The sequence below is a fragment of the Aspergillus pseudoviridinutans genome (genome assembly GCF_018340605.1).
Source record: "Aspergillus pseudoviridinutans IFM 55266 DNA, scaffold_7, whole genome shotgun sequence".
In the NCBI taxonomy this organism is placed as follows: domain Eukaryota; kingdom Fungi; phylum Ascomycota; class Eurotiomycetes; order Eurotiales; family Aspergillaceae; genus Aspergillus; species Aspergillus pseudoviridinutans.
In genome coordinates this window covers 2167916-2194121 of record NW_025091287.1, presented here as the reverse complement: position 1 = coordinate 2194121, position 26206 = coordinate 2167916, and the positions used below count along the sequence as shown (strand labels likewise).

The 26206-nt window shown below is 51.0% G+C and overlaps 10 protein-coding genes across 10 annotated transcripts; 5 read left to right on the top strand and 5 right to left on the bottom strand.

The window, feature by feature from the left end:
- Positions 1 to 1267: 1267 nt before the first annotated feature.
- Positions 1268 to 2014, top strand: Asppvi_010082 (putative NlpC/P60-like cell-wall peptidase; the record flags this gene model as incomplete). The annotated part of the gene is made up of 1 exon (XM_043305928.1): positions 1268 to 2014. The coding sequence occupies one exon, from the start codon at positions 1268 to 1270 to the stop codon at positions 2012 to 2014; it is 747 nt and encodes a 248-aa protein (XP_043161863.1).
- A 537-nt stretch (positions 2015 to 2551) lies between these two features.
- On the bottom strand, positions 2552 to 10174 carry fma-PKS (polyketide synthase fmaB; the record flags this gene model as incomplete). The annotated part of the gene is made up of 6 exons (XM_043305927.1): positions 2552 to 3400; positions 3464 to 3778; positions 3828 to 3999; positions 4064 to 9502; positions 9577 to 9694; positions 9751 to 10174. The coding sequence occupies 6 exons, from the start codon at positions 10172 to 10174 to the stop codon at positions 2552 to 2554; spliced, it is 7317 nt and encodes a 2438-aa protein (XP_043161862.1).
- A 531-nt stretch (positions 10175 to 10705) lies between these two features.
- fma-AT (acetyltransferase fmaC) lies at positions 10706 to 11632 on the top strand (the record flags this gene model as incomplete). The annotated part of the gene is made up of 2 exons (XM_043305926.1): positions 10706 to 10810; positions 10859 to 11632. The coding sequence occupies 2 exons, from the start codon at positions 10706 to 10708 to the stop codon at positions 11630 to 11632; spliced, it is 879 nt and encodes a 292-aa protein (XP_043161861.1).
- Positions 11633 to 11853: 221 nt separating this feature from the next.
- fmaD (putative O-methyltransferase) lies at positions 11854 to 13230 on the bottom strand (the record flags this gene model as incomplete). The annotated part of the gene is made up of 4 exons (XM_043305925.1): positions 11854 to 12164; positions 12216 to 12676; positions 12745 to 12874; positions 12930 to 13230. 4 exons carry the CDS (start codon positions 13228 to 13230, stop codon positions 11854 to 11856), a joined length of 1203 nt encoding a protein of 400 aa, XP_043161860.1.
- Positions 13231 to 13732: 502 nt separating this feature from the next.
- Positions 13733 to 15253, bottom strand: metAP (putative methionine aminopeptidase, type II; the record flags this gene model as incomplete). The annotated part of the gene is made up of 4 exons (XM_043305924.1): positions 13733 to 13789; positions 13845 to 13931; positions 13986 to 15133; positions 15208 to 15253. The coding sequence occupies 4 exons, from the start codon at positions 15251 to 15253 to the stop codon at positions 13733 to 13735; spliced, it is 1338 nt and encodes a 445-aa protein (XP_043161859.1).
- A 2130-nt stretch (positions 15254 to 17383) lies between these two features.
- On the top strand, positions 17384 to 18925 carry fumR (Zn(II)2Cys6 domain-containing transcription factor fumR; the record flags this gene model as incomplete). Its single annotated transcript, XM_043305923.1, has 2 exons — positions 17384 to 17477; positions 17538 to 18925. 2 exons carry the CDS (start codon positions 17384 to 17386, stop codon positions 18923 to 18925), a joined length of 1482 nt encoding a protein of 493 aa, XP_043161858.1.
- Positions 18926 to 19098: 173 nt separating this feature from the next.
- Positions 19099 to 19633, bottom strand: Asppvi_010076 (EthD domain-containing protein; the record flags this gene model as incomplete). Its single annotated transcript, XM_043305922.1, has 2 exons — positions 19099 to 19410; positions 19472 to 19633. The coding sequence occupies 2 exons, from the start codon at positions 19631 to 19633 to the stop codon at positions 19099 to 19101; spliced, it is 474 nt and encodes a 157-aa protein (XP_043161857.1).
- A 431-nt stretch (positions 19634 to 20064) lies between these two features.
- Positions 20065 to 22779, bottom strand: psoF (bifunctional monooxygenase/methyltransferase psoF; the record flags this gene model as incomplete). Its single annotated transcript, XM_043305921.1, has 1 exon — positions 20065 to 22779. One exon carries the CDS (start codon positions 22777 to 22779, stop codon positions 20065 to 20067), a length of 2715 nt encoding a protein of 904 aa, XP_043161856.1.
- Positions 22780 to 23423: 644 nt separating this feature from the next.
- Asppvi_010074 (uncharacterized protein) lies at positions 23424 to 23954 on the top strand (the record flags this gene model as incomplete). Its single annotated transcript, XM_043305920.1, has 1 exon — positions 23424 to 23954. One exon carries the CDS (start codon positions 23424 to 23426, stop codon positions 23952 to 23954), a length of 531 nt encoding a protein of 176 aa, XP_043161855.1.
- Positions 23955 to 24759: 805 nt separating this feature from the next.
- On the top strand, positions 24760 to 26186 carry fpaI (putative methionine aminopeptidase, type I; the record flags this gene model as incomplete). Its single annotated transcript, XM_043305919.1, has 5 exons — positions 24760 to 24900; positions 24959 to 24995; positions 25055 to 25368; positions 25428 to 25974; positions 26035 to 26186. 5 exons carry the CDS (start codon positions 24760 to 24762, stop codon positions 26184 to 26186), a joined length of 1191 nt encoding a protein of 396 aa, XP_043161854.1.
- Between the last annotated feature and the right edge of the window lie 20 nt (positions 26187 to 26206).

Sequence of the window (26206 nt, the reverse complement as noted above, 5' to 3'; positions counted from 1 at the left end):
GTCCATCTACCAGGTTATGACGAGTTTTGGGAACCTCCAGGCGGGTTCTTAAGTTCTAGAGACGATCTGTTCAAGGGAATATTTTCTATGATCGCAGGCAGCTGAAACAGAGAAAATATTGACAGCATCATGGATGGAGGGGCACTTCCATTTACCATAACCCCTCGTAAATATTGTTTGAAGTCGGAACTATGGTACAAGTGTGATGATAGTCCAAAATATCGATGGGAGCTATTTATAGTCATAGTAGCTGCCATAGCGCATCACCACATTTACCCTATCAGCCGACTGACGTTAGTCGGCTAGTTCTATGCAGAACACATTGGATTATGCAGGTACTGATGCCCGGTAGCGAGCTTTTCATGCGGAAGTGGGTTGTTGACCATGCTCCCCTGCCAAGCAATATCATGTTCTCGTGTAAACTCGATTAGCCCCATTTTGAGATGAACCCTGCCGATCGTCCATGCAACTCGTATAAAGCAAGGCCAAAGTGGAGAAATCAGGCTATTTTTGGCAGTGTATCGCGAACTTCGGCTCCACATAGTATTCGTATTCGGCCGTATGTTTGATATAGATCATCATTTGGGCGGCAAGGTAGGATTGAAGGAATCGTGGGGATGTTCGTGTATCCGTCTGGAGGTCAAACTGGCAAAGGGCCCAGTTTCGGGTCCCGCCGGTACAGTGAGTGTGCGACCCATAGCATTTAGCCGAAGATAAGGGGAAAAAAAAAGTTCAAATAAAAAGTAAGTTGTGTGATAGTCGGAGAAGGAATATCCTAATGTTGTCTGCCGATGCACCAAGCAATTGAACGTCAGTGGCTGGCGGCAGGTGGATGCAGACTTCAAGTTCCCGAAGGAAACGAGATCTTCCTCGTATTAGCCGGATATAATAAGAGAATACGACCAGGAAGCCTATATACGAGCTCCTGCGGATGAGGGTTCGTGTCCTGAGATAATCAGCTCAGACGATCAATCGTATTTCGGCCATATCAGCGATGATCGTGTCGGTCCTGCTCAATCTAAACGAGATCACCATCTGGCCAAGATCGAAGCACCAGTCAAAGAGTTCAGTATCAGGATACGGCCTGATGCGCAGCGATTTGACCACAAGTATAAAGCCATCCAAAGTTCCCACCGTCACCTATGTCATTTCAGAGTCTCATCCACAAACGCGCCGTCCAAAGGAAGCGCAATCCTCAGAAACACGGCGAAACATCTCGAAAGCCTTCCCATCCGCAGAATTAACCTGATTGCCGCTATTCGCCATTATGCAGCTCAAACTCGTCGCTCTGACCCTGGCTGCGGCCGCCTCCATGGTTAACGCGTACGCCATTACTGGCGACAAAGTCAACTGCCGTACCGGTCCATCGACGAATGATAAGGTCGTCAAGACATACGAAAAGGGGGCCGATGTCAAGATCACCTGCCAGACGTATGGTGAAGACGTTCAGGGCAACTCCATCTGGGACAAGACAACTGACGGCTGCTACGTTACCGACTTCTACGTCAAGACGGGCTCAAGCAGCATGGTCACCCAGGAGTGTGGTGGTGGCAGCCCCGGTGACGGCAACTCAGCCTACAACGGCAAGATCACCCGCAAGGAGATCATCTCCCGCGGTCAGTACTGGGTCTCACGCCACATCCCGTACTCTATGAACAAGGAATACCCGGACCCTGAGGGCCGCAAATACCGCACAGACTGCTCTGGCTTTGTCAGCATGGCTCTCCATGCGACTTCGCCAGGCTTCAACACTGTTAGCCTCCCGGAGATCGCCAAGCCTATCTCATGGAACGACCTCAAGCCTGGTGACCTGGTTGGCACCCTAGGTCCCGGCACTGGCGGTGCGGCCGGCCACGTCACTCTGTTCCATTCATGGGCCGACAGTTCCAAGAAGGAGTACAATACCCTTGAATGTCGCGGCACCTACGGCTGTGTCGCGTATAAGCGCCCTGTTGGTTGGACTGATGGCGATTTCACCRCCAAGCCCTACAGGTACATCCGTGTTGTGGATTAAGTCAGAGATTGGATACGATTCTGGGATTGGACAGTGATGGACCGATTCTTGGATACATGTATAGTACTGTATGAAGAGCAAGGTGATGGGGTAGGAGGAGCGGCCATGAGGAGAATATACCTGAGTCGGCAAAGGGAAGCCTCGCTCTGTCGTTGCGGGTGGACTCCCATGAGGTGGACATCTATTAATCTCTGAGTGTTTTATTTAAGAGTGGACGAGCTACAAGGCTGACGGCGCCAGAGTTATCTTTCTGAGATTTTAGAAGCTAAATTACAAACCACTTTCGTTTATCTGTTCAACTTCAGTGAGGATCACTTATCCGTAATAGCTTGCTTTATATAACTGGCAGTCCTCGTCTCTGTAACCACAACAAACAGCTACACCCAGCCGACGACGCACGCCTGACTGGAGATCAATGTAATTTATCTCGGCAACAAAGTGGCATACAGGTGTCCTGCAAGCGATCATCCAACTGGGTGAAAAGATTAGAAGGCCGGCCTCCTAAACAGGTTTGAACAACCACCAGGCACCAGCAAACTACACTGTCGCTCCCATTTTCCCGACAACCTTGTCGCACAATTCTCCCAAGCTGGCCGCATTCATTACATCCAATGTGGTGAGCTCTACCCCCAATGTCATACGCACCCAGCTACGCAGCTCTACAGCCGCCAGTGAGTCTAAACCGTAGTACGACAAGGGACGTGCCGAGTCTAGCGCATCGGTTAAGCGAAGCTGCTTTGCCAACCGCGCACCCACAACTGTGATAGCTGCGGCCCGCAAGGCTCCACGATCGGGGTCCTGGGATTGCGCCAGAAATAAGAGGCTCTGTATCTCTCTATCTTTGCTTTGATCCCCTCGTAAGCGTGGACCATCCGCTCCGACGACTCGTAAGCCCGTAAAGCGGATATCTCTGAGCAGATCGCTGTCTTCAGGCTGAGGAACAAGTAGACTGGTAATCATTTGGCCTTGACTGGCGAGATTCAGACGGTGAGATGGATCTGGATGCTGTTGAAGGATAGAGTAGTCGAAGATTCGGCGCAGCAAACCCTCATTGATGTTAAGCAGAGTGCTTCCGTCAAACCTGTTCTGTAGATCTTCATTACCCCGAATGACACCGACGTCTTCTATAGGTCCGAGGTCGATGCTAATAGCGGGGAGTCCCAAAGCGCGGCGATATTCTGCGAAGGCGTCCTCGAATGCATTACCACCAGCGTAGTTGGCCTGTCCCTTCTGGCCTATCACGCCAGAGATGGAAGACAGCATGATGAAGAATGAGATCGGCTGTTTCGTTTCGAGAGAAACTGTATGTAGGTTGGATGTGCCCGTTACCTTGCTCGATAAAGCAGCGTGGTAGTCGGCGTGAGACATGGATTCAAACGTCCGATCCTGAGTGTTGTTGGGTTAGTACAGGTCATATAACGAAGCATGGCTCGGGGAGTAATGTCTTACTCTAAATACGGCGGCTCCTTGGATGATCCCACCAACGGGAACCGAGACTTGGTTAAAAGCCCTCCTGACGTCGCTGATACAAGTCACGTCGCCTTGAAGCAAGTCAAGTGAACACCCCAAAGTTCTGATGTTTCGAGCGATGGACTGTATTACCTTGTCTCCATGCCCACTGCGGGACATGACGGCAATGTGCTTAGCCCCGTGGGAGGCCAGATGGATCGCAAGACTACCACAGATCCCTTTCAAACCTCCCACAAAGAAATAACAGTGATCATGGTTAAGAATACTTTGTGCGAAAGTCGTTGCAGGACGGGTCTAGAAAGGTTAGAAACCGACTCAGTTCAAGTCATGTTCGAACTCTTACCGGAACAGCAAGCTCCGTCCCACGATCGTCTGAAATAACGATCTTGCCGACGTGAGTACCTTCTCGAAGAAGTCGGAGTGCCTTGGGTATCTCTTCATAACCCAAAAGTGCGCTTGGTAATAGGGACGGCACATTGCCATCTGCGATGAGCTGAGAAAATTCCGAGAACACACTGCAAATATGAGTACCAACACTGAGTGAAAAGTAAGCCATTACTGGACCAACGGTTCACTTACGATTCGATAGTTTCCTCTGATAAAGCTGTTATATCCAAGCTCTGGAAAGAACAGTTGGGAGCGAGGGATCCCGTGGACAGTAAACGGCCAATATCGGCGCCTCCGTTGGTTATCCGGATAAGCCGTCCGCCAGGGGCAAGTAACCGCGCGTTCTCATAGTCCAGATTGCCATTTGTTGGCTGACTGATAATAATATCCAGTCCATGACCCCTGGTTGCGTCATGTAGCGCACGAGGAAACGCTGTTGGCTCCGACGTGAAGATATGATCTTCCGGGAGTCCAAGCTCCTTAGCCAGAAAATTGCGCTGCTCCAGGTTGCCCACCGTCGCGAAAGTATCGTAACCCCAACGCTGGCAGAGTCGGACGCACGCGATCCCGACATCTGTAAAAGCTGAATGGACCAAGACGCGATCGTCTCCCTGTACATGTGCGAGACGACCGAGGGCGTATAAACCGGTGAGAAATGCGACTGGGAGCGTTGCAGCCTCCGCAAATGGCATAGATTCGGGCAAGGGAAAGGTAGTCTTGCATGAGACGGTGACTCGGTTGGCAAAGCAGCCTCTACCAAACACCGCCACCCGCTGACCGACATAGCGAGTGCTGACGGAGTCGCCTACGCGGACGACCACGCCAGCACCCTCTGAGCCGAGTGCATCCGAGCGCTCAGAGATATGGCCCATAGCCACATCTACATCTCTGAAGTTGCAAGCGGAGGCGAATATCTCGACCTCAATCTCATCCGGTCCCATCACTTGACCTCCGGACCTATCTAGACCTTGCTCTGCGAAATGTAGCGCTTCCAAACTACCAGGTCTGCTTGTAACCAAGCGAATGGTAGACTTTGAACCATGGAGATTGGTTATCACTGGTGACGGGCCTCCTCCGCTGTCTTCCACCTTGCGTTTATTCACTCCAGCATCCGGCCATACCCTGCTGACATGCAACAGACCGCCTCTTTCAGCAATTTCGCATTCAATTGGATGGGATCTCTCCCCTGAAGTTACCTCTTTTAGAGCCATATTGATTGCAGACGCGTTTGTGCTCAAACTCTCCGTTGTAGCTGACGCGACGTCTAGAGTCACAATGCGAATCATGGGTACCTCGGCGCGGACTGTACGAAAAACACCATGGGCAACGGCCTTGAGCGGCATAGTAGGATTGATTTGTGATCCCTGTGTCACCCAAAGCAAGTTACACTCTGCCTGTATTATTGCCTGGAGAGCTGCCCACTCATCTTCTGTTGCTGTGGCAAGCAAAGGTTGAGCCAACTCGTCGAGAACGAGCACAGTTGATTTGGGTGGAAGTTCCGAAAGCTTATGGGCGGATTCATCATTGATGCAGATCTCATTCAAGCTCCAGCCAAATTGTCGTAGCTGTGAAATGGTGTGATTGGCAAAGGCGGATCGCTCAGATGAGAAACGCACAATAACCGCGCTAGAATCATTGTTGAGTGAAGGTGTCTCTTCGGGGCTGACATCCGCAACGATGCAACTCCCATCCGTTGTCTGGCGAACCTTGATGAGACCAAAGCGCTGCAGTTCAGAGTGGAAAGGGTCATTCCCATTCATCAACCTTTGACCCTCTGACCGACTGGACTGTTCGGGATCATAGAATACCACACTGCCTCCCTCGGAAGTAAGGCGGCCCAAGTTGCCCGCGAGGGTCCCGAGCTCTCTGGAGTTTCCATGTCGAGACCACCTGATCACCACAAGATCAAACTTGGAACTCCCTGCTGGTACAGTAAGAGATTTACTGAAGGGATCAAGCACACTGAAGCGGGCAGTTCGCGCCGCGGGCCACTCTGCATATTTCTCTTGGGCGGCTAGCGCAGTATCTGCACTTTTGGCAGCAAAGTGGAATTCGGTAAGAGCAGTGCGAACCGGACGCGGCGTTGGATCTCCAGCAAGCCACAGAGATTCCATACTTCCGGGAATGAGGTTGAACTCGAGAATTCTTAAATTGGGGGTCTTGTGAGCTGCCAAATCGAGGATCTCCTGTACATGGCACTCAGCATTGTCATCAACACCGGACAGTGCTTGTTGGAGCTTCTCATCTGTATCCAGAAGCCGGAAATCCGGCTTCCACGTCAACTGACTGTATATATGTGACATGTAAACACTTTCTCGACCATCCAACAAGGGGGAAAATGATACGCGGCTGAGCTGCAAGATTAGCGATCCACTGGCAGGATCGTACAAAGACGCGTCTCCCGACGCATTGTTCCATGTGGTCACAGATACGGCCTCTGCGGTCTTCCAGATCTGACCAGAGAGAGTAAGTTCACTGATACCTCTAGGAACGAGTAACCTGTCTAGCGCACTGCGGTTTCCGCGATGGAGCGAGGGGAACATGCTTTGTAGGACACTGTCTAGGGGAGCCGGGTGCAGCGGGTACTCTGACTGGGGCTCCCACTTGGACCGTGGCGGTTCCAAAGAGATAAGAGAGCGCGAACTTGACTTTCCCTCCGTGCCCTCGACCGCTACCAATTTCTGGAAGTCGGGACCATAGGAGTATCCGACATCCTTTAGAGACTTGTACCACAACTGTCCAGATGTCGGATTATCCAAAGGCAAGCTGCAGATGCTCTCCGGTGCTCGAGAAAATGATGCATCGGGATTCATCTCCAGTCGAACCAACCCGGTGGAATTAATGTTCCATTTCTCAGGTGACAGGGTTGATGATGATGATGATGGCGCTATTGAATCCGATTCTGCTAGGGATGTAATTTTATATTCCCACCATCCATGCCCTAGCTGTGCCATGGGCACTAGCAATAGCATGATATGGACCTCAACGTCATCCTCAAGCACTAATCCTCGAGGGAATTGTACATCCCGAAGGCAGTAACGGTAACCTCTCGTCTTCTGGACATCTCGATCTTGACCTGTCGCAGTTGACAAAGCGGTTTGGCGAACAGCCTCCATGGCCATAGTAATATAGCCAGCAGCGGGAAAGAGTATTTCTGATCCAATCCGGTGGTCCCGCAGCCAGGGCACATCGGAGAGACGGAGCATTCGGTGCCAGGAAGGGCTCTGCCACAGCGTGCCGAGAACTTTGCTACCAAGCAAGTCATGGGCCGGGAATTTCTTGAACCTCCAGTCTTTGCTGGCCAAACTCTCGTGCCAGTAGTGGGTAGAATGTTTCCACTGATAGTTGGGCAGGTCGACGATCACTGCGGGCTTCACCTTATCCGATGCAGTGTCGCGGATGTTCACCTTGCCGAGTGAGAAGTCGGCATTCTGCAGGAACAGGCTGCCTGCAACGTCGAAAATCGCGCGGGAGCTCTCCTCTTGGCCACGCTTGTTCGCTGCAGTATAGGTGAGGTGGTCAACCCTGGCCGCTTTGGCAATCTGTGTGACTGGCCCTGCCAGCGTGTTGCTTGGTCCAAGTTCTATAAGGAAATTGGGAGCGAGTTTCTTGGTTGTTAACATCTTGTTGCAAGCTCCATCGAATCGGACAGGCGACAGCATGTTCGCTTTCCAATATGCAGCGTTACAGGCTTGAGCTCCAGTAATCTCGTCCTCAGTCACAGTTGAGATCATATGATTGGAGCTCTCATTGCCTTCGCCGCCATCTTCAAGCCCTCCGTGCTCGTTGAGCAGCTCCTCGTAGCGGCTGGCTATCTTGGTCATATGATGCGAGTGGTACGCCACCTCAACTCGCAACATGCGGGCGAAGTGTCCAGCTGCCTTGATGGTCCCTTCCAGCTCCGCTAATGTTGAGGCAGATCCAGAAAGAGTGACACTAGCAGGACTGTTGTAGCAGGCGATTACCACATCTCCCCCGTCGGTATTGACGCCCTCAATGTACGGCTGGACATCCTCTGCACCCAGCCCAACAGCCATCATGCCCTTCGGACTTGTTGCCAAAGCACTTGTACCGGCTAGCCCGCGGAAATACGCGTTCAGAATAGCCTGTCTGGGAGTAATGAGTCCTTCGCTGCACGCAGCTGCTATTTCACCAGAAGAGTGCCCTATAACGGCTTCTGGTCGCACATTCCACGACTTTAGTACGGCTAGTTGTGCCAGCTGTAGTGCTGTCACGAGAGGTTGGGAGAATTCTGGCTTGCTAAGGTGCTCAGAGGCTCGAACTTCCGTCAGCTCTTCCAGCAGCGACCACTCCGGCTTGACCCTTACTGGCAATTTCTGTAGCACGCTGTCCAGTTGCTCGAGGACTGGCTTAACGATCTCTGGGAACGTTTTGACTAGCTCCAGTCCCATTTGAGACCACTGTGCGCCCTGGCCCGTGAACACGAAGCCGATTCTTGTTGCCTCTTGTGGTATCTTGGAAAACCGAGCCTCCTCCACTGCAATCTTACTGGCGTGTCCACTCTTTGTTGGGTAGCTGAGCAAGAACGCACGGCAAAAATGGCGGGATCGCCGCTCCGAGAGTGTGTAACTGAGATCTGAAAGCTTGACTTTGACTCGAGGACTGAGAAGATGGGCTGAAAGCGTCGCGATTTGGCGCTTTAAAGAATCGGCATCATTTGCCGAGAAAACCAGTACTTGGGGGTGCTGGGTAGCCTTTTTGGATGACCGCAGTCCGTCAAACAATGACAGCATGTCAGACATATTGATATACGAGCTAATGTGAGGCCTGAGTATCTTGAGCGATGTCAAATATTTTGCAACGTAGTGGTCCACATTGTCTAGTATGGCATGTGCATTGGAGCCTCCGAAACCAAAAGAGTTGACGCTTGCCCGTCTGTAGTGGTTGGATTCTTTGGGCCACGGAACGCCTATTCGTGTGGCACGGACCCGGAGGCTATCAAAATCGATGGCAGGATTTGGGTTGAAGAACGTTGGATTTCCGGGAATTTTGCCCTCCTCGACAGCCAACATTGCCTTGATGAGTCCTGAGAGGCCTGCTCCTGGCTCCGAGTGCCCAATGTTGCTTTTCACCGATCCGATAATCAACGGGTTCGCTTGTGGGCGCATATGAGCAAGCACTGACGCTGCGCCTTTGACTTCAATAGGATCTCCCGCCGGTGTACCAGTGCCATGGCACTCGAGATATCCTGTCTCGGCGTATTCGCTACTGTCGATACCAGCATTTTTATAGGCTTCGCGAATCATCGCCGCTTGAGCTTCGGAGCTGGGGCTGTTGATCCCCGGGGTCCACCCGTCACTATTACTCGCCGTCCCCCGAATCAATGCGCGGATAGGATCGCCGTCCCTCACAGCATCTGATAGACGCTTCAGGTACACAGCATTAACCGCCTCGGCTCGGCAGTAACCATCAGCCTTAGCATCGAAGGTGTGACACTTGCCACTAGCTGAGTACGCTGCCCGCATGGTGCCTCTTTCTTCAGTGTGTTCTGGCGATAGCCACAAATTGACCCCTGCCACGATTGCGCCGGTCAGTGTCCCCGCGCGTAGATTCTTGCAGGCTACATCGACTCCCACAAGGCCACTAGAACACGCTGTATCAATTGTGAAACTATGAAAACGAAGTCAATATCAGTTAGGGTCAAAGAGCCGCTCGACTCGTTCCATGGTGTCTTGGAGACTCACCTGGATCCTTGTAGGTTGAAAAAGTGGCTAATCCTATTACTCAGTATGGCACGACCTGTCCCAACCGCATGGCCCGACATTCGTTGCTCGGGGTCTCGCATCTGCATGTCGTGGTAATCTAGATCAATCAGAATCCCGACATCTGTTGCTATCTAGAGATCTAGAGACTCTTACCACCGTTCAGACTGCCAACATAGCAGCCTATTTGTTTCCCGCTCACCTCCTCGATTGGTACACCACCATTTTCGAAGCACTCGTATACTACTTCCAGGAGCTGACGTTGCTGGGGTTCCATGGCAATCGCATCAGCCCGGGTGAGGTTGAAAAAGGAAGCATCGAAGGCGGCAGGATCAATATCCTCGATGAACATGCCGCTCAGGGCTTTCATGGTGCCAGGCCTGCCCGACCCATCGAAATGGCCCTCTGAGCTAAACCGTGATTTGGGCACCTCATTGGAAACGGCCGTGCCGCCAGACTGAAGGAGCTCCCATAACTTGTGCGGACTGGTCACATGCCCTGGTAATCGACACGCTGCAGAAACAATTGCGATAGGTTCTGGAGCATCCTGGACGCGCTTATTGCCATTGGCGATGGTCATCTCGTGTTCTGGTAAAGGAGTGGAAAAGGGGATAATGGTTCAAGAATGGTCTAGATGAGAACAAAACAAACAGCAAGTAGTCTTTTCGAATATCTCAATACCATCACCTAGGTCTGACACTATGCTGCCGTGAATGTGGGGCTGGAAAGTACAGTAGAACGGTAGAACCTCGCCAAGCCGATCATCATTTAGACAATAGCCTCGTTAGACGATACAAAATGAGGGTTGGTTTCGTATACCTAGCAAGCCGCACTGTACACGGATTATGGAGTAGACTTCCTATTACCGATACGCCCTGTGTTGCCGGCGCCGTCGTATCGGCGTATAGGTCTGCCAATCGGCACCGAAATCTTACCTCCATCAATAGTGTTTGGCAGGGCACCGACTCCATTACCGAAACTACCGCTACGTTCAGATTACAATTATGTTATTCCATATGAAACGACAGTGTGATTTGTCACTCTTGCATATTTCTGGATACATTGTAACCACTTTGTTGGATGCTGCTGTGGAAGATCACAACTGTCTACAATGAATCGCGAGGATGTCGAGTTTCGTACCTTTGATGGGTTGACGTTACGTGGCTGGCTTTACCCCGGGACAATTCGTGGGCCAGCTATTGTCATGAACCAAGGCGTACGTATGATCTTATTGCATCCTTACTTGTAGACTGAATCTTTCTAGTTCAACACCCCAAAAGAGATCTTATTACCAGATGTTGCCGTCTGGTTTCAGCAACAGGGAGTAACGGTACTTTTGTATGATAATCGTTGCATTGGTGCCAGTGAGGGCGAACCGCGCAATGATGTCAAGCCCGCCAAGCTGGTGGAGGACTTTCACGATGCGCTGACCTTTATGGCCGGTCATCCCATGGTCGATGAGGACAAGATCGCTCTCTATGGCTATTCATTCAGTGCCATGACGGCGCTTGTTGCGGCTGGTCTCGACCACCGTGTTGGAGCGGTCATCTCGGTGACGCCGATTGCCAACTACGATTTCAGAGAGAAGGAAAAGAACAACGTCATGGCATTGGCAATGCAGGATCGTGTCTCCACTATCGCAGGCAATGACCCGGTGTACATTCCCTTTGTCGGTGATGATGGCTACAACCCCGCAGGTTGGGGTAACCAGTACAATATGGAGCAATTCCGAGCATTCCTGGGTACCTCGTTCTTTACCAACCAGACGACAGTGCAGAGCTACTACCATGTGCTGGCGTGGCAGCCGTACGGGGCGATGCGCCTCATCAAAGGGACGCCAGTCATGATGGTCACTCCCGCCGAGGACACCATCTCAAGCCCTGCAGATCAAAGAGCTGTATTCGACATGATTCCGGAGCCAAAAAAGGAGTTCGATCTAGTGGCTGGGAGAGGGCATATGGATGTCATCAACGGAGAAGGAGCAGAAGAAGTCCTGCAAAGGCAGCTTGACTTTATGAAGAAATACCTCGACTTTTAAAGTATATAGATATTCGATAGATCCAATTCAACATATCGAACAATACAGCTTGCGCAAAGTATACCGTGAATACCATGACAATTTAGTGCAGCTCCATGATCTTATCACTGGAGGCGATCTATTTGTTTGCAATTCCTTGATATCTATGATTATTGAGAGAATACGCGTGGCAGGGACGTGAAAGGGCTGGATATCCTCTCAATCTAAGTAATAAAGCTCTGCTATGGCAACTCGGCCTCAATCACGCTCTCATACCCCCGGCCGTCAGGGTAATACTTGACTAGCTTGAGACCAGCATCCTCGATCACCTTGCTCCACACGGCCTCGGTTCTTTCATTAGCCGAAGCCTGCAACACAAGGCAGTCCATGGCTGCTTGATAGCAACTGGCACCCGTGGATGGGATCACAATGTCATTAATAAGCACTTTCGAGTAGCCGCGCTTCATGACAGCGGCAATCTGTTTAAGGATCTTGACAGATGTCTCGTCCGACCAGTCATGCAGGACGGCATGCATGAAGTACGCTCGAGCTCCTACAGATTTTCATTAGTCAAACCATACTAGCAGCAGACCAGGTGTCCTACCTTTAATGGGCTGCTCAACGCCCTCCTCGAAGAGGTCATGTGCCACTGTCCTGATCTTGTCCGTGGTAAGGCTGACTGCACCGACAACCTCTGGCAGGTCCTCGAGCACAAGAGATCCCGCGGGAAGATCCGGGTGCTTCGCCGCCACGCGCATGAGATCGATGCCGTGGTGTCCGCCAACGTCCACAACGAATGGGCTACCATTGCTTAGGTCGGCGCCATCAAGCAGTGCTTGGGTGTCGTAGAACTCTGGCCAAGGTCTCTTTCCTTTGGCCCACACATCCATAAAGGATGAGAAACTCTCTTGGTGCACGGGGTTCGCGCTACAACGCTCGAAAAAGCTCTTCTTTTCAGGGAAGGTATCAATATAACAACTAGCCTTGTCGTCCCGCGGCTTACGGTAATTGGTCTTGGCCAGGAAATCGGGCCAGTGCATGGCACATGGCGCGACGTGATCAGTTCTAGACGTTCATTTCTCGTTAGTCCCTCTGGGTCAATAGCTACCCCGTGCACAAATGCTGCAGCTTACCTGATGCGAAGAGCCGGGGCAACCTGAGTGCTCGTGTCTCCGATGGCCAGCGAATAGGGCGTAGGTACATAGCGGTCGTTTGCCGTTTCCCGAATAATGTGGTTGGCAGCCATCAGTCGTAGTTGATGACCTGAATCGATTAGTATACATGTTCGATGACATTTTGCGGCATAGTAAACCCTTACATAGAAGCTCCGATTCCATATCTTTCTTGCTGAGTTTAGCCAGCTCGCTCACATCCTTCTCGCCACCCCCGGCAGCAGCCCAGCCCTCAAATAGACCAATGTCAATGAGGGCCTGGAGCACAGAGAACATAATTGGTTCCTCTATAGCGAGTCGCATGGTCTTTTCTTCCTTTGTTTCGAGCGTGTGGAAGAGTTTGCGGGCCGCCAGAGCCAGCTGCTGTCGCGTGGCATCCTGGCCCTCGAAGATGCCCGCCTCAACAGCGTTCAGCTTCTCGATTAACTGTTTTGCAATGCTGGCCATGGTAGGAGGTGTTTGGTGTGAGAACAGAGTTGAAGAGATGTCAATGCTTGCCAATCTAGCCAGATACTGCAGTTTAATACTGGGTCACACCAACGTCAGTAAGCAAGATTAGTGGCTACTCGATGTAAATAAGACCCGTCCGGTAGAATAAGCAGACATACAAGTCCAGTAGCAGTCCGAGGCGCATATCGCTCTGTTCCTGCTGGACGAGACGTAAGCAGTATGCAACACCGAAAATAGAATTTCCCTAAACCGAAGGTCGATTCGCCCGAAATATCGGGAAATGCGCATGGATATTCAGATAGCCGAAATTGTTCCCTTCCACTATTCGAGGCTACTACAGATTAAGCGGGTACGTTATATGGTTACCGGAACTGAGGAAGAAATCAAAGTACTTTTTTTGTATTCTTCATGCCCTATATGTCCATCTATGAACCATGATATTCATTTCCGCAACCGTTCAATGCTCCTACGAAATGAAAAAAATCACACTTGAATACGTCTAGTAGTCGTCCCCACGACTGATGACCTCTTTGACGGTCGGTCGAAGCAGGATGGTCTTATATCCACCATTAGTAGTTATTCTTCTGGAGGAAAAACTCAACATGACTTACGTGTTCAAACTGGGCCGTATAAGTTCCTTGCTTCTCGTTCAGAGGGGGATAGTCTTCAACAATCCCGGATTTTACTAGGTAATTCAGCTATCGCTCTGTTAGTCAAGAGCTCCAGCCGCAAGTCGTAATGGGAGTTCATACACCGAGGAGATACTTCTCTTGTCCAATCCTGTCTAAATAGCGCCGGCAGAAAGGGATCGTGCTAAAGTTCTTCTTGATCGCTGTCAAGAGGGACCTGGCAGAAGACAAAGTCAAGTCTTTTCGGTTCGCGTCGCCGCGCAGGGCGTAATGCGAGACCTCGCCTCCTTCAACATATCGGCCACTACCGGTGCTGCCAAAGGTCTCGATCGCAAAGACGTCCCCTTCTTCCATCTTTGTCATGTCGTTCGACTTGATAAAGGGAACACTCTTGGTACCATGAATAGAGTACGGAAGGATTGTGTGGCCGCACAAGTTGCGAATCGCTTTGATCGGGTGCGTTTTGCCGTTGATTTCACACTCGTAGCTTTCCATCGCCTCCTGAATGTAGCCACCTAGTTCTCCCACCCGCACGTCGATGCCCGCTTCACGCACCCCAGTGTTTGTTGCATCCTTGACAGCTTCGAGTAGGTTATCATACGTAGGATCGAATGCCATTGTGAAGGCACTGTCGACAATCCGACCGCCTACATGAATGCCAATATCGACCTTGAGGACATTGTTCTGCGCAAGCACGGTCTTACAGCCAGCGTTAGGGCTGTAGTGGGCGACAACGTTATCAATGTTCAACCCCGTGGGAAATCCCATGCCGGCTATCAAAGAGTCGCCTTCCGTTAAACCATCATGCCCCACCAGACGTCGCGCACAATCCTCGATGCCATTGGCAATCTCAAGGAGCGTTTGACCGGGCTTGATGCTTCTCTGTGCCCACTGACGGACCTGACGATGTGCCTCAGCGGCCTGACGGTAATCAGAGAGGAAGTCGTTATTGAGGTTGTCGAGGTGTCGCTTCTCCTCGCTGGTGGTTCGATATCGATTCTCGTCCTTGTATTCGACCTCTTCGCCCTTGGGGTAGGTGTTGTTGGGGAACAGCTGGGATAGGGGAATCGAGGGCGGATCGGTCTGGACCTTCGGTTGCTTCTTCTTAGGCCTTCTCTTTTTGTTCTTCTTTTTCTTGACCGTGCCGTCCTCGGCAGCTACTGCTGGGCTGTTTTCGGCGACGTCGTCGTCCGAGTCCTCTGCTTCCTTCGATGTTCCGTTTGCTGCGGTGGGGGCGGAAATCCCTGTCTCGGCTCCGTTTGCACCAGCATCTGTGAGTCAAAAACGGTCTTAGCTTGCGTTGCTGCTGGAATATATGTCGAGTAACAGATCGCTGAACTCTTACCGCTGATTTTCAGCTTCTCGAGAAGCTCTGGCGGGTCGACAGTCATTTCTAGCAAGGAAACCAGGAGAGAGGTGACGGTCGCGAATATCTCTGGGAGAGCAAATAGTATGTAAATTTGACCACGCACAACCACACTGAATAAAAGCAGAGAGCTCTTTTGGAGTAGGTAATAGTATCTACGGAGTACTCCGTACACTGCCTGGACAACACGCGTAGTGGGGCACTGCTGGAGGCGGGGCAAGAGGGGTGAGAGCAGAGAAGCAGTGACAGGCTAATAGGAGGAGGTGGATACGTTGGGTAGGATCGTTATTTTCTAGACCGTCTGACGCAGACTAATGTATTTGACAGGGAAAATACAGTATATATTCAGTAGAAACTTTGTATTAAGATTAGACCATCATAAAAATATATAATACTATTGTTGGTTGTGAGGAAGGGAAGTGAGGTATATATTATTCTCATATTTTAGGCAAAGAATAAAAACGGATCTAGGCTCTGAGTCTCCAATGCATTCAACTTGGAAGAATTCATAGAACACAAAACGTGGTGCTATTTTTATTGCAGTACACAGTACTCTGTAGAGGGGTACAGTACAGTTCTTTTGTAAGGTGCACTAACCGACCTTGCAGGGGTCCTGGTTAGATATCTGATGGGGGCCAAATCCTCCGTAGATCATTTCCTCAATAAGATAATGCAGCTAGGTAGGGGTAGCTATGCCTCATGTACAATACTACTGTATGAATAGCAGGACGTGTCGTCTCATGAAGAGGCGTAGCTCATGATAAGGAACCCACTCTAGCACCAGTGGTCCACCTAAAACATCAGACGGAACTATCCAAAACTAAATAGATTGGATAAAGGCTCTAAAACAGCGTAGTAAAGGGCATAATTTGCGCCTTCCTATTTGAACAACTGCGTGGTGTTTCCCACTACTTGTACGAAACCCAGAGATATATATTTCTCGGCTAAAAGCTCTCAATATGTCGCCTTCATGCCTAGAAAGCCCCGTATGTCAATTTTTACGTACAAGAAGGCATTGTGGTAGAAATATGGTAGAACGATGTATCGGTGACGTTAAAATACCTAGTATTTGAGGCGCTGCTTGCTGATGCTTGGCCCGCTTCTTCGCTCTTCAGCCCCGTGCTGTTGGCCTCAAGGTAGTAATCTTCTACACCTTATTCCACTAACCTTGCAATTCTCTACCAATAATGACGGGTTCTACTGACTTTGGCCAATGCATCATCGCTTCTGCTGTCCTCCCGCTGGTCAGCTCAGCCCGTCTGCCTAAAGTGAGCCGCGCCAAATACTACCCTTACGAAGTGATTGCTAATTATCACTAAACGTAGCGCTAATGTAGTGAGACAGACCCTGGTCGTTCAATCTAAGCAGCAAGCCAAGAAGAGGAACCGACCTGGTCTAGGCTAAATTTTCCCTTGCCTTGGGTGGAGGCATTATTCCGTGCGATGAGTAAACGAGCCGCTTAGACCCGGTGCCAAACTTCACAGCGAAGCTGCCGATCCACGAGACCAACGGATAGTGGGTCAAGGCAAGTTAATTGGTCCTGCCAGAAGATAAGATTGGCACCAAACGATAAATCTCTAGAAGATTATCGTGGCGATCAGCATCAGCCGTAACCTAAAATCTGACTGTACTCGATCCTCCTCCACTATCTGCCGGTCTGAAGCGCGGGGATTCCGCCAATGACAGAAGAAGGCCCCAAGACCGTACTTTTGACTAGCTTGTGTAGAAGCATTGGCACATTTCGTCAACAGTAAGCGACTGGGCTGCAGAGTGGGATGGTCGTCAGCTTAGTGGGAAACCCAAACAATAGGCAGTGGTGGGGGGCTGAAACAAATACTTCATGGTCAGAAATTATACAAATCTCGCGGTCAGACCGAACACCGAAACCAACAGGTCTTCTCAATTGCTCGGCCGGATATTGCATATTGCTTGCGCTTCGTTATTTCCTTTTTCAGTCCGACGTCTGTGCACTACTTGGAGAGCCGGAGTCCCATCGACAGTCGAGCGCGGAATGAACATGCTTGTTCACGACTTGGGGTTTTCTCATCGAGCCTGCGACCGGTGCCATGGCCAAAAGTTACGGTGCCGACGTGAGAGTAATAGCGACACTTGTGTGCGCTGCGCCAGGGCAGGCGTTCGATGTACTCCACGACCCATGAGACTGCGGTCTCGAGCCCAATCCACCAAGAATACGCAGCAGCAGCCGTCACAAACTCATGTTAACGGTGATAGTACACAACCACATCACGGTAAGTGTGTAATGTATGATAGCGACGCAGGTGATTGATGCAAGGCTTACGGAACCACAGTCAATCAAGAAGAAGGCCCGAACGACGCGAACGACGAGCATACAGACCACTTCAATTACCTCTCGACGAGCTTGCTGGATATGCCAACCGACTTGAGTCTTGAATTGGATACCTCCTCGTTACAAGCCGATATTCATCCTGCATTGAGGGCTCCATATGGTGCTGCAGGGAGTCTCCACGCCAGTCAACCGTCCTGCCCTCAACCTCCATCTCATCTGAGAAACGCTGAACAAGGGGGACAGACACGCTGGAGTGACGCTCCCAGTCATGAACCTTCTGACGATCTGTACGACTTTTCATTACCCGCCACGATGCGGTCTTCCTTTCCCTCGACCTATAACAGACATCGCCCATCTCTGACTAGAAACATGTCCCCTCAGCGTGCAAACCAGCAAGCGCAAGATGACATGATGGTGGACTTTGATCAAGCAGGAGAGAACTTAAAAGAAGCCGACGGCAAAGCTTCACGTCCAGATTCTGGCTACGGTAATGAATTATCTCCTTCCGACCTACTACGGTCACCTTATGGGGACGCACCAGATCCAGACTCAGAGCTGCAGGGCAATCCCCAAGATCAGGAGGAGCCCTCAAATTCAATTCCTGAGGAACATCACTCAAATCTGACTTCCTGGATCCGCAGACTGTCGGACACCAATGTGCAGCTTCACCAGCACATGCAGTCAATACCCCTCGTTGGTACCGGGCAAAGGACGCAGGGGAGTAGCTCAGGAAACTCTCTGAGCCCGAAAGAACTTCCAGTGGATTCCACATTTAAATTATCAACTCAATACACGGGTCTGTTAACTAGCATCTGCGCTCGACTCGAGTCATGCAGATCATGCAATGATTCCGAAACACTAGCACAACTCGCATTGGATCAACCGTCACAGTTGCTGGTTCTGTCTAGCTACATGTGCCTCCTCGCGTCCTACGATAAAATATTACAGCACATCGAGGCGTGGTTAGAGGTGCGGCTGAAGATGGGGGTCAGAGGTAGCGCTCCGACTCTGGATGACGACGAGAGCAGCTTCTGCTTTCCGACCCAATTGCCAAGCCTGGCCGTTGGTTCCTTTGAGCTGCCCAAGACCTCGTCGGTGCAGTCCCTCGTGCTGACGTGCATTATGGAGACCAACGTGATGCACATGCATTCTCTGATTAGCGAGATTATGAGACCTGTATCTAATACCGCCGCCGGATCAGCGTCAAAGGCTGCCACTTCAGGTCCTCCGGCTGCAGAGAAGCGGCCCATGAATGGGATTGCAGATCCCGGTGATGGGCTTTCTACTGTAGCAAAAGTGACCCTGCAGGCGATTGAAGCCAATGAGGATTCCACACTACAGCTCGTGCATACTGTGTCCAAACTAGCTCTTCAGCGTGTTATGCTCTGATCATGGAGTGACTGCTGTAAAACAGTCTGGGGGTTGTGTTTGCGGTCTTTGGTCGTCCGCGTAAATCAAAAATTATAAGAACGGAGTGTGTTATACAAAGACTTGACTCTTGACATAGCAATTCGGTCCATTCAATCTGTGAGCTCTATATGTATCATAGCAACGATCTCCGTTTACGGCGCCTGGCTCATATCTTTAAAGGCCAGGAAAGTAGGCTTACCAGCCTCATCAAGGTTGACGACTTTGCCCTCGCTGACGTACGTCTCAACCCAGCCGAGACTGATTTCTGCACCCTCGCCACTGATAAAGGGCCCCTCCTCTGCCTGTAGCGCCTGAAAATCCGCGTCTGCTGCCCCCTTGTAGAACGTTTCCATGTCCCGGAACAAGAACTCGACTTGCGCGTCAAAGTCTCGAACCCGCCACGGGTTTCCCCGCGCGTTGTTGAGTTCCGATGTGAAGTCACGAAACGATTTGGGGGCGAAGAACTAGCGGGACGACCGTTACTTTGCAATTCACTCGTAATCTCCTGGTTGGCCGCATACTCACGATAGAAAATCCCTCAATCCCGTTCTTAGCATGTAGCTTGGCCGCCCGCGCGGCATGCTGCTCGGTCACCCATTGATAAAAGTCTTCTTCACTGACGTTAGGCTGGCGATAGTGCGCCACCGTCATGCGCAAGAGGCGTTTCGTCTGGAGGGGTTCAGCCATTGAGATGCAATTAAAAGATTTTCGCGCACTTGTCAAGAAACTATGGCTCCCTCGGTTACGTGAGACATTTTTAAGTACAACGGCGGGGTAAAGTTACTATTGTTACTATTCGGCTGCCCGTCTTTCCCATCCTGACCATTCCTCCGAGCCGTTTGTGTTTTCGGTGGCTCTTGCTTGTAGTTAGCGGTTCACGTGTGCACCGATTTTCCTCGGCAGCGCTATCGGTGGATGCTCGTGCTACAGAGGGGTGGATTGGACTAAAGCAGGAGAATTCGGAGCAGTAGTACTGAATAATCAGGGTATGCCTTATGCGTACGATTGAAAGCTAGTTGTCATACCTGCGGAGTAAAATAGAGTTGAAAAGGAGTTGATATGTACAGAGATAGTCTCAACATAGCCTCAAATATTCATGTCTGTCTAACTAAACGGTATCAATGCCCATTGGTGACAGGATTGGCGATAGCTGTGGACAGCAACAGACAGCTATGTCTCTCTGGTCCAGGCAGATCATACGCAGCCAGATCAACGCCAGAGAAGCCAGTCTGCTTGAGCAAATCGTTCCACTGTTGAGGAGACTGTAAGGGACTCTCTGTTCTCCCCTCGTCAACACCAGCCCACCACCCAGAAAGCGGACCAAACGCAAGGTTATAGAAAGGAGTTAACCTGGTGAGCTCTACAAGCCCGAAGACACCGCCGGGCTTTAGTAGCTTGCGTACATTGCTCAACGTGTTCGTTAGACGTGCCGTGGCATGGATGACGTTGGCAGCAATGATCAGGTCGTATGTGTGCTCTTCGAAGCCTTGGCTCGCAGGGTCATCCTCAATGTTGAGAACCTTGAATGACAAGAGGGGCTCCCATTTCTTCAGCGATGTCTTGGCAGCATTAAAGAAGCCCGGCGAGAGATCTGTGTACATATATTTGGCACAGAACGACTCTCCGTTGGGGCTGCATAGGTTGAGGACTTCCGTAGTGGTGCCCCCGGTCCCAGCGCCGATCTCGAGGATTCTGATATCTCTCCGCTGTGAGGTGAGGATTTTGGCGTATTCGGCCATGTAGCGGTTGGCCCGCCTACCTTCGTCCGAGAGATACACGCGGAAGAGCAGATCGTCTCTCATAATATGCGCAAGGGCGTGGGTTTTTCCGGTCAGGATGTTCACGATCTCTGGACCCATTCTTGCAATCACCTCGCCTTCAATGCCTAATTTCGAGATCAATCTTTCGAGTTCTTCCTTGGTCAAGGGTGTCTCCTGGAGGACCCTTTGCCCCTCCTCGGAATCAACAAAGTCTTGCATCACTTTCCACCAGTGAACCCTGTAGTCTTGCTTCGGACCCAGTCCACGCATCCTCATTTCCTTGACAGCCGTATCAATGTAAACAGCGGTAGCAGCATTGACGAGCTTGGATTTCTCCGCTGGGGTCATGCCGACTTTGTCGGCTTCAAGAGGTATTTGAACAGACTCCAGCATCTCAGGTGTTACGTGGACCCCGCCGACAGTTTGTTTTGACACACCATTGCTAGCCTTAGCCCCGTCAAGAGGCGTAAAGTTCATGCTTGACCACTCAGTTTCCAGTTCCTTAATGAGCCAAGGCTCCAGGTTGACCATTCCACCAAAGTAGAACATGATTCTGGACGGCTTCCCGGGAATGTTCGTCCCGACGAACCAAGAGCCTTGCTCGTGAGCATGTTTGGCTAGGAATGAACCACCCCATACTTGCTCGACGTGTGTCGTCCACGCATTCATGGCTTCGTTCGATACGTCGATGCTGGCGAGGCCCTTTTTTTCCATATGCTCAATGGTCTTGCCGATCCAGCTTGCGAATGCTTCTAGACTGACGGGCTGGTTCCCTGCGGGCAAATGAGGGCCACAGACAATGAACATGTTCGGATAACCATGGACCAAAACGCCAGCGAATGTTTCTAGTCTCTGCGTCCAAGACTCCCGCAGTGACTTGTTCTGGCTCCCTCTGATGTCAATCTTGTTCATGGCTCCAGTGCCCGTGTCGAAGCCGAGTGCCAGGATGATTATGTCCAGCTCATATTCCGCTCCGGAGACAGTCTTGATACCCTTTTCGTAGACTTTGATCTCGTCTTTGCTGATATCAACGAGCTTGACATTCGATCGATTGAATGTCTCGTAGTATCCATCTGCGCAAGGAGGACGTCTTGCACCGAAGGGATAGGTTGGGCATAGAACCTCCGCGGTCTCAGGGTCGCGAACGATAGAGCGGATTTTTTCACGAATAAAGTCCGACGTGGCCGCGTTAGCATCGGGATGCATGAAGGAATCGTCGAATGTGCCGAGCTGAAAATCGTAACAACCGCGCGCCCAGCCATCTTCGAAGGCACTTTGGATCCCTTCTGGATCGCCAACACTCGCGACCGTTTTCCCCGAATGCTTCACCGCGTGACCGGCCAGGTTTACTTTGGCAATATCCCAGGTGGCATCAAAAGCCTTCTTCACATCTTCCCTTCTTTGCTCGTCGAGAGGATAGTTTTGCGCCGGGATAACATAATTCGGTGTCCGTTGAAAAACAGTCAGCTGTTCAGCAACGGGGGCCAGCTTGGTGATGACTTGAATGCCTGTCGAACCTGTGCCGATCACACCGATTCGCTTGTTTTGGAACTCGACCTCGTGCTCTGGCCACGTTGAAGTCTGATATACCTCCCCTCTGAACGACTGAAGCCCAGAAAATGGCGTCTCCTTGGGAATAGAAGTGATACCGGTCGCAGGGAGGAAGTATCGCGCGGTGGCCACACTCCCATTTGCCGTAGTGATCGTCCAGAGATTGTCATGATCACTGTAGTGGGCTGATTTGACTTCTGTGTTGAACTCGATGTTCTTGCGTAGGTCGTACCGGTCAAGGACACGACTTAGATACCATTGGATCTCCTCCTGTGGAGGATAGCGCTCGGTAAAGTCCCATTCTTCCAACAGCTCTGGCAGGAATTTTAAAGCGTATACCCAAGCCTCGCCATCAGTCCGACAGCCAGGGTAGCGATTCCACCACCAGGTGCCCCCTACATCTGATCCGGCATCGAAGCATTTTGCTGTCAAGCCCAGTCGTTGGAGCTCCCAGAGAGATCGGACACCACTGAAGCCTGCGCCAATGACGACTGCATCGTAGTCTGGACTTATTCTAGTCATGGTCAAGAAATGCACCCTTGTTACGGCACTGGAAAATGAATCCGAGGCAGGAGAAACGGAGTATAGTGGGTTGCGATAGAACGCAAAATGGATTGCGCGTGGCTATTCATTGGCATGATTCGTACTCTCGGATCCCTTTGAAATTACATGTACAGCTCTCCTGTTTGCGATGGATGGGTATCTCGGTGTCGGCAAAATGAATTCACTTCCAGACCGAGACCGTTGCCGAACAGGAGTAATATCATCTCCTCTATGCCTCCTGTGTCAGGTATGGCTGCGTACAGCGTATAACCTCAGGATTCGGGGAAGCCGATTCGGATCCCAATGCGGAGCCCTCGCCGAATATGACAAGGTCAGGCAGAATGAAAGTCATATAGCAAGCATTACCGCAAAACAGTGTGTCTCTCGGTCTCTGTAACAAGAGGATTATCTCTCTATCAAGAAGAATCCTCTCCCAAGGGACACTGGATATCCCGCCTGGCGTGATGGGTCATTGCATGATGAGTTCGCCCCGATAGTCTCGGCGTAAATGATTGTAACGCTAGTACGTACATGCTATTATTAAAGTCGAATGGTCAAGCTTTGGATCAGATTCGTTCGATCGCTATTAGAGATTCTGAGTTCTGGCCCCTCACAGTCCTACAATGACCTCTTTATTGGGCTCCAACAATGATGTCTCCCAGTTGGGAACAGCCCTTCTCCGCATCTCCCCACTGGTCATCTCGTCCGCATCCTTGATGTTTAGCTGGTCACAGGACATCTCTCTGGGGGCTTTCTTACACCCGTCCCTACGCAACGACGCAGCCCACCCGAGTGGCAGAATCCTCCCTCGATACCTGCCCGCTTTCATGAGTCCTGGGATCTGGGGTATCGGCTTAACCTACCCCCCTGCCACCGTCCTTTGTGTTATCAATGGACTCAGCCGACAGAGTGGGGAGGCTCGCAACCTGTACTTTGCCGGCGCGCTGTTCAGTATCGCTCACTTTTGCTGGGGGCCGACCATGTTTGCTATCCTCGGCCGCATTGGCGATGTCAAGACCGCCGGCGTCCGAAACGAAGACGCGCTCCAGGAATGGCTGCCCAAACACCGCGCACGAACACTGTTGGTGAATGTTCCAGCCTTTCTTTGCATCTTGGCCGCCACCTTGGTCACTGTCACCGAGGGGCTTTCGTGAAACCTCGGCGCTGAGTCGGGTCGACCCGCTAGGATGGATTGCCTCCGTCTTGGATAAGCGATACATGTATGTACTCTGTACTGCATTGAATTCACACATACACTACCAGCGGCTGCCATGCGTGATGTGTCTTTTGGCTGTCTGAATACAAACCAGGCTGAACTAGTCCATCAGTTCAATACACCCCCGACCACCCAGGTCATGTGATATTAATTGATGTCGGATCACTCTTGGGATACTTGGAGGTATTAAGTGACAACATTTTCAACCACTTGAGGTAACTAGTTAGTAAAACCAGATATGTAAATTTGAAAATAATTACCGAGCAATAAATTTATCTAGTATTTACTTGTGTTTATGGGGTAGGATGCCCCACTTCTGGTTACCCGAAACTTAGTAGTAAATGTGGCGTGAGCAGTATCCTGCTAGTACCTGCCTAGTAACGGGGAATCCCACAATCTCGCCCATTTCACTTTACAATACACTTTAGGCGCATTTTACGGTAGTGCACTAGTGCTCCATCTGACCGCCTTCTTTGGCCTGTTTCGATCGCTTTGAATCGGATCTGCTTATGTAAATGATGTAAATAATCCGAATTTGGGTCAGGTCGTAGATGGTCACGTGGTAGTGGATCTGATCTTCTTTGTAATGAGCGGTAACCTGACAACTTACATTTCACCACCATCTCACTCTCCCAACAAACTCTCCTTCTTCACCGTCATCGCTCATCATCGCGTGAAATTCGATATAATAATAAGAAATCTTCTTGGACCCTTCAGAGCAGAGAATCGTGATCACCGCGGCAATGTTCGACTCCGATCCCAAGAAAAAGTGCTGTGGGACTGATTGCGACAATGAAGCGGGGACCTTACAATGCCCCACGTGTCTGAAGCTCGGCGTCAAAGGCAGTTACTTCTGCTCTCAAGACTGCTTCAAGAAGAACTGGGTAGGTCGCATCTGCGCGAACGTCTTATCCCTGAGCTACTCATGTTGATTATATCCAGACCACACACAAGGCGACGATGCACAAAACACAAAATGGTAACCGCCCCTCCCGGGCGGCACACAACTCAAAGACTGGTTCGCTAATCGCGGTACAGCTAGCGGACTTTACAACCCCTTTCCGACGTACGCATTCACTGGCTCGGTCAGACCCGTATATCCACTCTCCCCACGACGATCGGTCCCCAAATCAATCAAGCGACCCGACTGGGCCGAGACTGGCATTCCAAGGCGTGAGATGCGCTTGAGCAGGTCAAAATGGGACCTCTTGGATGCAAAGGGCCAACAGGCCATGCGCAAAGTGTGCAGATTGGCTCGAGAAGTACTCGACATCACTGCCGCGGCCGTGAAGCCCGGCGTGACCACAGATTACCTGGATGAAATCTGCCACAATGCCTGCATTGAGCGAGATGTAAGTGCCGGTCACGCCTGTGTGAAATATGTCAAGCTGCTTGCTAAACTGGGAGGTAGTCATATCCTTCTCCACTCAACTACAACCACTTTCCCAAGTCAATATGTACATCTCCCAATGAGGTGGTATGCCACGGCATCCCTGATCAGCGAATTCTTCTTGATGGAGATATTCTCAACTTGGACGTTTCTCTGTACCACGGTGGATATCATGCCGACTTGAACGAGACCTACTACGTCGGTGACAAGGCCAAAGCGGATCCGGACTCGGTCAGACTCGTTGAAACGACGCGCGAGGCCTTGGACATGGCTATTGAGATCGTCAAACCTGGTGTTCCGATTCGAGAGTTTGGCAAGATTATTGAGAAGCACGCAGCCTCGAGGGGTCTTGTCGTCATCAAGACTTGGGGCGGCCATGGTATCAACTCGGAATTCCACCCTCCTCCTTGGATCCCCCACTACGCGAAGAACAAGGCGGTGGGAACCTGCAAACCCGGGATGACATTCACGATTGAACCGATCCTGGCTTTGGGCGGCAACCGAGAAAAGTATTGGCCTGATGACTGGACAAACGTTACGGTGGACGGGAAGCGGACAGCACAATTCGGTGCGTATAGACCTTTCTGAGGCCAGTTGCAGGCTCTAGATACTAACTTGAAATTGATAGAACATACTCTGCTTGTTACGGAGACGGGCGTCGAGGTTTTGACGGCGAGACTGGAAAACTCTCCAGGGGGGCCAATCCCCATACCGGAGGTTTCCAACGGAAATGCGAACGGAAAGGCGAACGGAGATGCAAATGGAGAAGTAAAAAACTAAGGATATAGGCGAGTGGAGAC